Source organism: Galleria mellonella, unplaced genomic scaffold (genome assembly GCF_026898425.1).
Source record: "Galleria mellonella isolate WM207_F2 unplaced genomic scaffold, CSIRO_AGI_GalMel_v1 utg78, whole genome shotgun sequence".
NCBI lineage: Eukaryota > Metazoa > Arthropoda > Insecta > Lepidoptera > Pyralidae > Galleria > Galleria mellonella.
The window spans coordinates 7,068,927-7,082,566 of record NW_026442151.1 but is presented as its reverse complement, the minus strand read 5'-3'; the positions used below and the strand labels follow the sequence as shown (position 1 = coordinate 7,082,566).

At 34.2% G+C, this 13,640-nt stretch overlaps 2 protein-coding genes across 5 annotated transcripts in view; both read right to left on the bottom strand.

Annotated features, from left to right (window-relative positions):
* Positions 1-13,640, bottom strand: part of LOC113517313 (protein outspread) — a 383,813-nt gene that overhangs the window by 147,348 nt on the left and 222,825 nt on the right. The gene's annotated exons all lie outside the window — the stretch shown is intronic.
* Positions 3,681-8,308, bottom strand: LOC113517312 (leucine-rich repeat-containing protein 74B-like). Its single transcript, XM_026901963.3, has one exon. It carries the CDS (start codon positions 7,834-7,836, stop codon positions 6,157-6,159), a length of 1,680 nt encoding a protein of 559 aa, XP_026757764.2. The 5' UTR covers positions 7,837-8,308; the 3' UTR covers positions 3,681-6,156.

The following is a 13,640-nucleotide window of genomic DNA, read 5'->3' as shown; positions in this document are numbered from 1 at the left end:
GATTTCTAAAAATGGTTACAGAAGAGACGCAATCTCGTAACTAAAGAATATAGATGTACATATATTTTAATATATTAATTATCATAGACCGCTATGTAAATCACGATTAAAATTTTACTTTTTAATCTATTAAACGTAATTTTTCAAACACAGAAAGTTAATGAATAAAATAAAAAAAAAAACAACGTGACATCGTCTAGAGCTTAAAGCAACTTAAATTTACACCATAAAACTTATCTTTCCCAACACCGAACACAGCAAGCTTTCTGTAATATTTATTCAACGAAAAAATTGAAGCCCGCAGCGTTTTCGTAAATTGCCTATACAACCCTTATTGGGTCTCCATAAAATCTCATGAGATAAGAAATTGAATTTACTCTTGGACCTCATAAAATTTTAAAGCATTTCTTTTAAAGGTTCATTATTTTTTGCCTGATATATTATTATGAGGATCGTGTGTGATCAGATACTTTCGGTTTTCGGTGACATTTAAACGACACGTGAAAGGCCTATTGAACAAGTAAATTTTGAACGTGTAAAAACACAGCAGCTTCAATCGTGACAAATACAGTAGGCACGTAAAATGTTTCGTAGACACATTCGATTCAAATTATTTAAATTTTACAATCCACTGTTCTTTTGTTCTACAGAAAAAAACAGCAGTTTGAACTATTACAAAATTAATATTGGACTAACGAGAGAATTATCATAGTCGGAGTAAAAAAGATATCGAATCTAAGATATAATGGTTTGAACCTGTAGATAACAAAACATTAATGATCTAGGTATTAGACAAAGATACTAAATATCTGACCTTCAGTATAGGACATCCTGTACAGCGCAGGATGTATATGGAATATGTATGACTGAAGGTCAGGTAAAGAAACCGAACAAAAACAATATAATAAAGTACCTACATACAAATCTGAAGCAATTACAAAAATACATTACACAAATTATGCAACCGTACGAATCGGCGACAGCCAATTGACAGCTGTAAAGGCAGTTGTAGTCGACATAATTAATGGCGAAAGTCAAAATGAATAATATAATGAAGGGCAAAGTATCGATAGAGAGAATACATACAAAAGTAAAAGTGTAAACACACGTGGAAAAACGACGGCCCCCGAATAGATAATGTGTCGCCCACGCTCGTCGTTGGCGCCTCTTGGTGCGCTTTCTACGGCTTGCGATAGTAAGTCATAAAATTATCACAAATGCTGTAAAGAACTTAAAGAAAGGTGTCAATTTAGCATACAAGTTCAAATGTAAAAGTATTGGCTATGTTTTCGAAGTAACAATATTTAATAGTAGAACATTCTTCAAAGATATTAAATCTAATTAATTGGTCTAAGTCAATTGTGAGGGTGCTAGCGACCTTTAACTTAAAGACAAGTAAATTTTGCATAAAATAGTGAATGTACAGATAAAACAAACTGATAAATCAAGAGATGTTTTGTTGATACATTAGATTAAAAATATTTTAATATATTGAAACATTTTGCTAAAATTTCTTTAAAACCAATCTGTAAGTATATCCTTTATATAATTATTATAATATATAATTTTCCAAATTTGTTTATAACTGTATAGAATTGAGAACCTTCTTTTTCTTGAAGTCGGTTGAAAATATAATTTATGTTTCATTTGTTATCAATTCATCATATTTAACCGAAGCTGCCCATTGTATTATTATTTTTTATTATCTGTTTAATTAAGGATTTACATGAATAATTGATGCAAATGCAGAGAACAGTAATTACATGTAGATTCTTGGTCTAGATTCCTAATGGATTCTAGATTTTTTTTTATACCACTGAGGTGGCAAACAAGCATACGACCCACCTGAAGACAAGCGGTTACCGTAGCCTATGAACACCTGCAATACCAGAGGTATTACGCGTGCGTTTGGATGGACCAAGAAATGTATTACCGAGACCTTAGCGTAATACAAACATCGTTATGGCAATAGATAATTTTCAATAATCAACCTTGAAATTGTATTAAATCAATAAACAGACATCGCAAGGTACCCGTTAAAACTATTGTCGGGCCATACACTCCTTACACTTTGGTTCATTAAAATTTAATTTATGTGTTACTATCTCGCGGCTGCTAAAATACAGATCAATTAACTTTTTAATTTAACTTTTAATTAAAAATCGTGTGGGGGACGGAAGTCAGGAGGTTCGGCCGACAAAGGTATTATAAATCTACCGGTTAATTTATATAGAAATCTTAAACAGATTCTTATCTAGAATTAGATAAAGTTAACCGAGATTAAAGTTATGCACGGAGCGGATTAAGGTGCACATTTTTGTTTTAATCTAAGTAACATGCTGGAAGTTAAATGTTTTTACTTCGTCTCAGGATCGTTTTTCCATTTTCATGTTTCGATTTCCAAAATTTACCTGAAACAAAGAAATAACTTTTGAGTACATTATATTATTACATATCTTACTAATATAATAAAAAAATATGTCTGCAGACAGAAGATATTTAAAAAAATATGATTATTGTTAAATTAGTCACGATAGGCCTGAAGTTCAGGTGTAATTCATCACGATTGGCTAACTGATCTGCTTCATTCTTAGCTATCATCCCTCACTAGTGTTCCGCCAGCGTATACCACTAGCGCAGGCGAGGTTACCATTTTACATCCATAATAAGTATAAATGTTAAATGTTTATCAAGATCCATAGATAAAGTTATGGCATTAAGATTTCAATGTATAGAGATGAAGCGACACTCAAATGTCTTGTAGGAAGTCAATGGTTACAGGTAACTCGAGACCGTCCTATTCCATAATGAAGGTATATGTTTAATAGTAAACAATAGTAAATTACAATAAACTTGGCTATATTTATTAAAGGCAATGATGGTAAGAGATGGTTTTATAAACTACCTTCTAAACAAAAAAAAATAGTAATACAACATCCTGGATACTTAAGATTAAAAAATACAACAAAAACCGTCGAATACCTTCTTCATTTGGAAGTCAGTGAAAAATTCTGTCATCTACTAAGGGTTGTCATTAATATAAAAATAGATGACATCTGTACACACACACATGTGAATAAATAAAAAAAAGGTTATTTTTTAATTTTTAACGAACACAATTGAGTCACATATGAAACAGAGAAGGGTCGAGATTAAATCGAGGGAGGAACAATTTTGTCCATATTTAAAGGAATCTTATTATATTGTAATAGTATATTACTGAAACTTCATTGGACATGTCAGAATGCCGCCGAGCGGGATTTTATATATTACCAAACATATTATCTATGTACAGATTATTGGAAAGCAATAAATAATAATAAAGCAGACAGACTTTGCTTGCGTGACGCACGCTACCGTGCGCCGGAGTGGCCGCGGGCGCTCGGCACATCTCCGTACACACACGGTTATATCCTGTTGTAATTTGCCGGACTAATTGTTAGCTGTTTTACATATATAACCGCAATTACTACACGTTACTATTTATTTTATTTTCTTTAAAGAAAAATCAAAAGATAGATAATTTTTAAATAATAATTTTTTATACAACTTAGAATGGCAAACAAGCTGACGGCCCACCTGATGGAAAGTGGTAACCGTCGCCTATAGACATGAGCAGTAGTACCATGGACATAACTGTTAACATGGACTCAAATGTTATTCCTCTGTATCCAGTAAATTCACGCTATATCCCACCCTTCAAACCGAAACACAGCCATGCAAACACAGCTGCTTTACGGTTGAAACACGAATGGGGCAGAGGTACCCGAGCAAACGACTTTTGTACAAAGTCTCCCTCTGGTAAAATTGATATTACTAGCTCTATAACGACGATGATAGATAAATTCGTCTCTCTCTCTTCCTCCACTTCATTACTGAAGGTCGTCTCCTTGAAAGGTGTCTGTTACCTCTCTTGTCTCGTCTAGGTCATCTCAAATATCTGCATCTTTCAACTTTACATTCTATATCAGGTGCCGTGTCCTTCTACATTTTTAGACAGACTCGTTCAAACCAAGTTACAAAATTAAGTTCCAGTAATTTACAATAACTGTAATAACTTTTATATGAAACAGGTTGTGTGAATACAATACTTTGATGGTTGGGAAATTGATTTTAATAATTTATTTTTACGATTTCAATTCTTCAGTTACACTTTTGGTATAACTTTATAGTTATTATTATTGTTAAAGATGGTAAACAAGCATACAATCCGTCTAATGGTAAACGGTCACTGTTGTCTATGGACGAATGCAACACCAGGGGTGTCACGTGCGTGTTTGTGACTCTAAAGAAACCTCGTATACCCTTTTTGAAGAACCGCAAACTATAGCCACTAGGGAAAACCTAAAAATTAATAACGCACTTATTACCTAGTTTGTTCAAGACCATTTTCTAAAAAAAAATAGTCCATTATCATTATTTGACACAATTTATCGCAATTAACGAGAATTTTATAATTTTGCTGTTATTCGTTTCCGACAATTGTTTCGACTTCATCCGAAAGTCTTCTTTAGCGGACGTACAGCGTGCATCACAGCATGCCGTCTTTCTTATATACATCGCTAACAAATGAACATAATTTTTAAAAATAATATGTATACAGTAATGTAATGAAGTTACCTAGTGACCACACGAATAACTTAAAAGCTACGAATTTAAGCATAATTCTTATATCGCGCTGTATTTGACAGTGGACACAATATAACCAGCCCGGCCATAACGATGTAAATCACAATTGTAAATCCCTAACTATCACCTTGCAGAACGTGAACACTTTCAAGATATATTTGCATGCACAACTTATTATGCACACCGTGCCGTACCACAATGGGCACAGATCACGCGCTCTTCTTTGTGTCGGTGATGTAAATCACTCGTTTAGACTATTGTAGAACAGGCAGACCTCACGATGCGAGATATTTAAACCCTGGGAACATGCCACAATTTATTTATTAAAATAATATAACAAGAAACAATTAGAATAATTCTAGGAAACACAATCTGTACCTAAACTATGTATATGCAGTCACTAAATTCTTAAATAGTTTCTCAACTCGCAAAACTACTCTTTCTTTTTGTCTTTTTTTAGGAGATATTTCTATTTTAGGTGTTTCAGTAAACGGAGTTGGATATTGTTTGCGATCGGACGACAAAATTGGTCCAGCAAAAATATTAGCAAATTCTTCTATTAAGTCTCTAGTTATGCACTTGACTCCTGACTTTGCGACTAAATTCCTTTGGACCTTTTTTTTTTTTTTACAGCACAGGGGGCAAACGAGCATGCGGCTCACCTGATGGTAAGTGACTACCGCCGCCCATGATCACCCACAACATCAGCGGCATTGCAGGTGTGCTGCCGGCCTTTTAAAAAGGAATATACTCTTTTCTTGAAGGTTATGTCTGCACTTTATCTGTTTTGTACATCTGCATAATAATTAGAGCTATATCGACAACATTTTTCGTTGATTTAGTACAAATAGTCTCAGCTCTGTTTAATAATAAGGCAAGAAATTGGACTTTAACCCACCCCAAGTAATAACTGTATTCTTCCGAAACTTGTACGAGAGTATCTCGTCTCGTACGTCTAAAAATTCTTTAGTTACAAATATATTATCGAGAACAAGGCGCTGTAATTTTACTAAGCGATCTTTCAGACGCAAAAGTGAAGTTAGCGGATCTACAGGCGTCAAAGGATTTTAAAATAACTTTAAGGTTTCCAGTTTTACTGCTTTATTTAGAGTAACTGCTATGGATTTAAGAGCAACGCCTTCTTGTTTATTGTTACAAAGACAGAGCCGATGCATATTTTAGTTAGTTAAAAACATTTTCGTACAATTGCTTACACGCTGACTCAATAAGTTCCATGATAGGTCTAATTCTTGGAAAGTCAATTTTGAATTTGGAACATAGACTCGACTCACTATAATTACATATATATCTAAAACGAAATAATAACTTTTATTAAACATTTTATTAAATAAATACAAGTTTTCTTAAATAAAAAAAAAAAGTCAAATCAATCTTAAAAAACAAAGGCATAGCTGAATAACAACAAAGTAATTAAAATATAGTTACATTAATATAATATTTCTATAAAAATAGTTACAACGAGTTTTATATGTGAATAGAACAGTAAAGTTACAATTAAAGATACAATTACTTCTTTCCTTTTTTGCCTCCTTTACCTGCCTTCAGATTTTTAACAGGTTTTGGTATAGGCTCAGGTTCTGGTTCAGGAAGCGGCGACGGAGGCAACTGCCGTTCCGGCCATTTCCTCTTAACATAATCCGCCAATAGTCGTATATCTATGGTTTTTGATTTTGCCAATTTAGGTCCAGCAAATGCATTCACTATCTCATCAATAAGATCATCATCCAGAGGAGCTCCAGACTTGGATATAGCCGTTGAAAAGTCTTTAGCAGACATAATTACATATTTATCTTTCAATAATTGTAATGCAACAAGAGCTATATCTACCGGATGTTTTCTCGACTTTTTAGCTAAATACTCCGCACGGTTTAGTACCAATTCCCTGATATTAACACCTTGTGGTTTGAAATAGTTGATAGAGCCACCATAAGTTACAACTGTATTCCTCTTCGATTTCATTTCTTTAAGTTGTTGTAGTAAATCCAAAAAATTACTATTTACGAACACGTTATTCATGAGAAGTGTCTGTAATTTAACAGCAGGCGATTTCATTTTAGTAAGCACTAATAGAGCATCATCTGGGGTCATTGGATTGTAAGATAAATCTAGTGTAACTAATTTTTTAGCTTTACTCATATTACCAATCAAGTTCGTAATGGCTTCCCCTGACAATTTATTGTTACTTAGGTTTAAATGGCGCAAATTTGGAGCTACCATACAATTTTTGATGGCAGTACCAAGTCGAGGTCCAGACATAGAGTTCCATGTGAGATTCAATTCTTGAAGGAACTTATTCTCTGATAAACTGCTAAGAAAATTGTAGACGCCTAAAGGAGAAAACAGATTGTTCCATGAGAGGTCTAAATGAGTAAATTTATTGTGTGTTTGAAATGCCTCTGCTAGAACACCAACACCTTTCCCACTTATATTATTATAACTCAAATATATTTTCTTAACGTCGAGGCCAAGAACAATTGCATTTGCTATATATTCCATAGCAGTGTCTCCTAGTTGATTTCTACTTAAATCAAGTATTTTAAGAGCTCTATTTACTGCCAACCCAGCGAATAATCGCCTTGCACCCGCTGGTCCTATTCTACAACCAGATAAAATCAGCTCACAGAGGCAACAATTGGTGGTAAGCATTTCGCCGAGATGGTAACAGGCGTCTTCATTCAAAAAGTTATCAGTTACATTTAAAATTTTAACGTATTTATTATGTTGCAAAGCTATAGCCATTGGACGAACACCAGCTGAATTAACACAGTAATACTTCAAATCGATAACTTCTTCGAGTAAACCCTTTTGGAAAATTTTGACGCAATGTTGATTCATGTCTTTGCAGACAGCCACGTATAACTCTTGGCCATCATCAGGATATATTTTCTTTTCGTCAACAGCAAATAGAGCATTTTCTATGCCGGGATCAAGAACTGCTGGGTAGTTATAATAAGGATGTCTAAAAATTGAACTATCGGACATGCTAATGTATTTCGTACATATTTCGCCACTACCAGGACTATATAGATCTGTTTTATACATAGCACGTTTATTATTTTCTTCTGGAATGGATATTACCAATGACGGCCATTCCTCTATAGGTGGTTCCACGGAACTTTCGCTTTTAGTATCTAATATCATTACATCCACCGTTACCGGTTCATCTTGGAAATCTTCGGAGGACATATCTGCTAATGTTTATTATGTAAACAGCAAACTCAATAAAAAAATCTATTATAAACCTAATAGGAACGATGACAGTAGGAAAGTGAGTGATGGCACACGTCAAATTTCTCTTTTAATGCGTCAACGGTTGCATTTATGTAAATAATGGGTGACATTAATAAGAAGTATGTATATCCGTTTCCCCCATTTTAGTCTAAAATAACACCTAATTATTATTTTTTATGATGTTGATACAAGTGTTTAGATAACTTTCGCTGATAAATTGACGGAATGTGTCAGACGCCATAAAAAACTACTTCGGCTCCAATCAAACCGCCGAATTAAGACGTGACCATTCGTTTATTCGCATGCGGGGGCGTTTTATGTGATTTTTTAAATTTCTCAATCGATTTCTCTGAAACTATCAAAGTTTCTGTTAACTGATTCAAACTGATTGATAATTTTTGATCAAGTCCTAACATTACATAGTAGTCTTTCATTACATCAAGTACTCGACTATAGTATTTTATATATATATATATATATATATATATATATATAAAATCAGGTCAAAACAATATTTTTTCGAAAATTCGACTGTCTGTATGAATGGTACATTGGTTTTGACATCACACCAAAACTACTACATCAAATTGAATACAGTATCGCAATTGTGTTTCTGAAAGTCTAACCTAATATGTGGTATATATTTTAACTTAGTACACTTATAAGTGGGCTATTTCATTAGACTTCCTAATTCATAGGGAGAGCAAAAAAATTTGTTAAAAATAAATTAATTAAATTTATAAAAAAAACATTACACGATTCTAATAAAATAAGGACTAGAGAGTGGTCTTAATAATTTTAACTATTAACCGAGTCAGTCAGTCACAAAGGGACCGCCCTTAGCCGCAGTTTAATTACAAACGCCATCATATGCGCAGACGCACGCAATGCGTTTACGTTATTATAATTATTAACTGACTCGTAATCATAAAATAAAATCCCAGAATAATTGTCAGGATAAGCTAGAATTATTTTTAATACGTTTATGTTGTTTTCATATGTCTTCAACAGGGGAGTAAAGAGGTTTCTTCAGGGTCGACAACGCGCGCGTAATACCTCTGGTATTGCAGGCGTTCATAGGCTACGGTAACCACTTGCCATCAGGTGGGCCGTATGCTTGTTTGCCACCTCAGTGGTATAAAAAAAAAAAGATATGATAACAATTTAAAGAAAGCCGTTCATTTACAGAGATCGAAATTATCAAAATAGTTTTAATCAATGACGACGTCTGTACTGCAGTGGCTTTAGTTTGCTTTAATGAGAATTTAGGAAATGAACTTATATAAATAGATCTAAACGAAAAAAAATGAAACTGAACATTTTTCTCAAAAAAAAAAAATCAATCCAAAAGAGACGAAATATATTGAGCTTTTATTTATTTATTTATTTATTTAAGGACAACTAACAAAGCATACATTTATATGTACTTAAAATACATTATAATAAGGTTACGTTATAAAATGCTGCCTCAATTAAAGGCCGCCACGACACGCGTATTCATAATACATTATTATTAATATGAAAATTTATAAAAACTACAATATTAGTTATACAATAAATAGTTAGACTACAGTAATACTTTGGATTTGAAAGATTTGTATACTTATAATCTATACATATGTGCAATGATACATGCCATGCTGTTATTAAGCTGAATAAACTTAACTAAAGAAACTATACAAAGTTGATTTGAATTTGTTTAAGGTCGTGTGAATAGCTTTTAAAATATTTTGTAATTTTTTGATACATAATGTAGTAGTCTATGCTTTAACAGACATATTTGAATTTTTTTGTGGTATTTTGAGACGTATAGCAGTAGTACATGCCTTAACCGACATATGTAGCATTTAAGAAACCAGCCCAACAATTACCGGACGCATTCCATTTCTTTACGCTTCCGCTTCTTAAATAAGCTCGTCATAATCGATATTTTTATTTCTTTATGTAAATTAGTTAAGAGCGTTTATAGAGTCAAGGCCTTGGCCTTTATTCCGTGCCCTCAGGCTTGACTTTCACTCTACGGCTGAGTGCTGCCCTCCGAGAAAGCTATTTCTAGGTATCCCAGACATTTGACTCTAGTATTATGATCGCCTCGGGATAAACATGAAGGTCATACATTGAACGCTCCATCTCGTTTACACATCTTTGGTTTGCATACCGCTATCACCACTCCGGAAATCCAGGTTACCAGATATTTAGAAGAAGATATTGTGTATTGAAATATTACATATTCTAGCCCGTGTGATTTCGGCATAAGATAAGCTACCCCTTTCTTTCCCGTGGGTGTCGTAAGCGACTTAGAAAATTAAATGATCGAGGGATGGACAGCAGCGTCTCTCTTTAAACATCACCAAAGCCTAACTACAGTTGCTAATCCGCCTGCCAAGCATGGCAACTACTGGAAAATCTTCCAAAATGAAGGACGCTATGTTCAGCAGTGGACATTTAATGGCTGATATGATGATGATGATGATTGTCTATTGAAAGTGAAAATAGTGAAATGAAAACGTTCTATTGATATTCATTTAATAGTACATCGATTTCTAAAGCCATACACCAACAGAATAATAAAACGTATCATTGAATGGATAGAAAAACATAAAAATATAAAATTTTAATGGTTTCCAATTCCGTCATACGTAAATCGGATTTAACATTCCCATCGTTTTATGTGGTACGTAATCTATAACAAAAACATTAATCTGATTTTCTCGGCAGTAACTTTAAAATCCTAAGATCGTAAAAGCTGTAAAGGGCCAAGAAACACATCAATTGATGCTTTAAAGTAAAACCTCGTAACCTGAATCATCATTAATTGGAACGATCTGGCATTCGTCACGCTACGAAACTCGTCTCGATTCAGAGCAACACCGTATGATTATGGATGTCCAAGGCGTATTACTTGAAAACACGGAATCATGAAACATTTATCAACCGACTTCAAAAAGAAGAAGATTCTCGGTTGGGTTTAATTCTTTCCATGTTTTTAAAGTGAAACCCGTATCGCAAAATGTGCGTGAACTGAATAGTGGTAGGAGATTGATGGCTAATATGGAAGGTTGTAGAAATTCTGGCAATAATAATAGTAGGCAATCTTCGAATGTGTCCATACTAATGGTAGCGGAATTAAACAAAATAATTCTAAACAACTAACCAGGGATATGGATTTCGACAAAATAGCACCTAATTCAGTTAAATATTTTGTATGTTTATTACTTGTATTACATGTTTATAACTCTGTTAATTGTAAACAGACTTAGGAAATGCTTTCTTTACCTGAACCTTCTTTACCTTTATAGACTGGTCTCGATAGAAGTTTTATCAGAATGGATTCAATAGTTTGGTTTTGAAACCAAAATAACTGGTTTTACTACAATCGAAGTCGGTTTTTCGTGGAACATAATCTTATGAAATGGAACATACTTTAGCAGAACGCATTTATATACACAAAATTAAGTATCTACCAAAACAGTGTAGTGTCCGAGGTGTAGTTGCTACATCATCTTGATATCATTATCCAATTTTGACAATTTTGTAGGTTGAACATTTTCTCTTAAACTACTTCCAATTATTGCTGGAAAGAAAGCGAGGAGTTTAGTGATAATAATGAAAGATATTCCTAAATCCAAATGAACATAATGAAATTCTAAAATGTTGAGGGAGGATTGTTAGCAATGAGGTCTAACAACTCCATTGCTAGTAATATACCACATCAGGTCCACCACTACGCGGATCCCCCTGGAAAGCTTTGTTTTTTTTTTGATGGGTGAAAATGGAATGGTAACCCCGCCTGCGCTAACGGGATACGCTGGCGGAGCACCAGTGAAAAGTAATAGATGAGAATGAAAACATGCCAGTTAGCCCATCATGATGAATTCATTAGGAATTAACCATGATAGTTTCCAGGGGAAACCGCGAGGAGGTCGACCTGGTTGAGTATATTGCTAGAAATGGGATTCTCAATCTCCATTACTAACAATCCCTTTTCCCCCAACCTTCCTGGTTGAATCTTGTGAAATTCGTCATTATTGGACAACTGACTTGCTTTCGTCTTGTGATTAGAATTATTTTGTTCAATTCCGGTACCATTAGTATGTCCATCAGTTCGGCACCCAAACTGCGGAAAACTGATTTGATCAGCAATCTAATAATTTGGCTGAGGATTTCTCGTTTAGAGTAAAAATAGCAGTTGGAGACTGATGACTAATAAAGAAGGCCGTGGAACTTCTGGTAATAAAAATGGTGTTCAATCTTCGAGTGTTTCACACACTCACACACATACTAATGGTAGCGGAATTAAACGAAATGATTCTAATCAAGTAACCAGTGATATGGACTTCCGCAAGATAACACCTAGTTCAGTAAAATAAATTTGTGACAACCCTGTCAATTTATATATATATATATATATATATATGGGATTCCAAAAGAAAAAAGTGGAACTGCCTCGTTTACAAAGTATGCAAGTGTCGCTTCTACACTGTTTATTCATTCTTAAAGTATGACGCATTAACGATATATGTGAGTACTCGACACCCTGGCCTCTGACCGATTTTTATTAATTATTAAATTACACAGAACATTCGGAAAAGTATCAACCCTATATTCAATAATGCACTACCGAGAATTAATTCGGTATCATTGGCAATTGACCTCCTACTTGTTCGTAATAAGACCCTAACCTTCGACTCTGTAGGTAACTGAAGGTACCTATTGAGCTTTCCCTGGAAATACACGTTGTGAGAGATGAGTAATGGCGTAATGCTCTCTTGTATGGAAAGTGCTGTTAAGGAATTAGGGTTGCCATTCGTGCGGATAGAAGACTTCTTTAACGTGGAGAAATTTAGATAGAGGTCGGATTAAAGAAAATTGTCCATAAAACGATATCAGAATTCGTCTTGGACTTCCAAATTTTCGTTCAATTTACTACTACTTGAAATACATAGACAGAGGCAATATATAGTTTTTTAGAGTCGGTAATGTGCACATAATGCTCCTAATATTGTAGGCGTTAATAGATTACGGTAACCGCTTTCCATCAGGTGGGCCATTTCCTACCTCAGTGGCATAAAAAAAAGATCATGAAAATTTTAGTACATTTTTTTTCTATCTATCTATCTATCCATTTAAAAGCTGCGCTCTTGTCGGTGGAGCTCTTGCTCCATTTGTTAGGGAAGTTTGTGTGGTGGTTTCCCCATTTGCCTTCCACACCGTGGTACACCAGCCAGAGTTACCTGTCTGCTGATATCTGGTCAAAGGCCCTTCCCGAAATAATTTCTTCGGCCCTCTGCCAGTACTAGCGCTGCCACTGTCCAACGCTAGGGAAAGACCTATTAGATGGCGGTCTTTTGTCGCCATGTCACAAGGTCGTCATCGGATTTTTGTGGTTTTTTATAGAAAGGCTTCCGTGCCTTTCACCACATCCTGGTAACGCTGTCGCTGCTTGGACAATTTTTTTTTTATTTTTGTTTTATTGTATATACCTATATAATAGCTTAATTAAAAAATGTAAATTATAAATATAGGAATATTTATTTACACTTATAAAATAAAATAATAAATACATTTAACTGTAAAGAGAAATTATACAAAAGGCGGCCTTATCGCTAAGCAATCTCTTCCTTTGGGTAGTAACTTTTGGGTCTTTTTTAATAATATATCTTTTCCGATATTACAAAGAACTATTCTCTTAAAATACGAACAAATATTCTGTCATGTCAACATATTACGATCAGAATAAACAATAATACATAAAACAC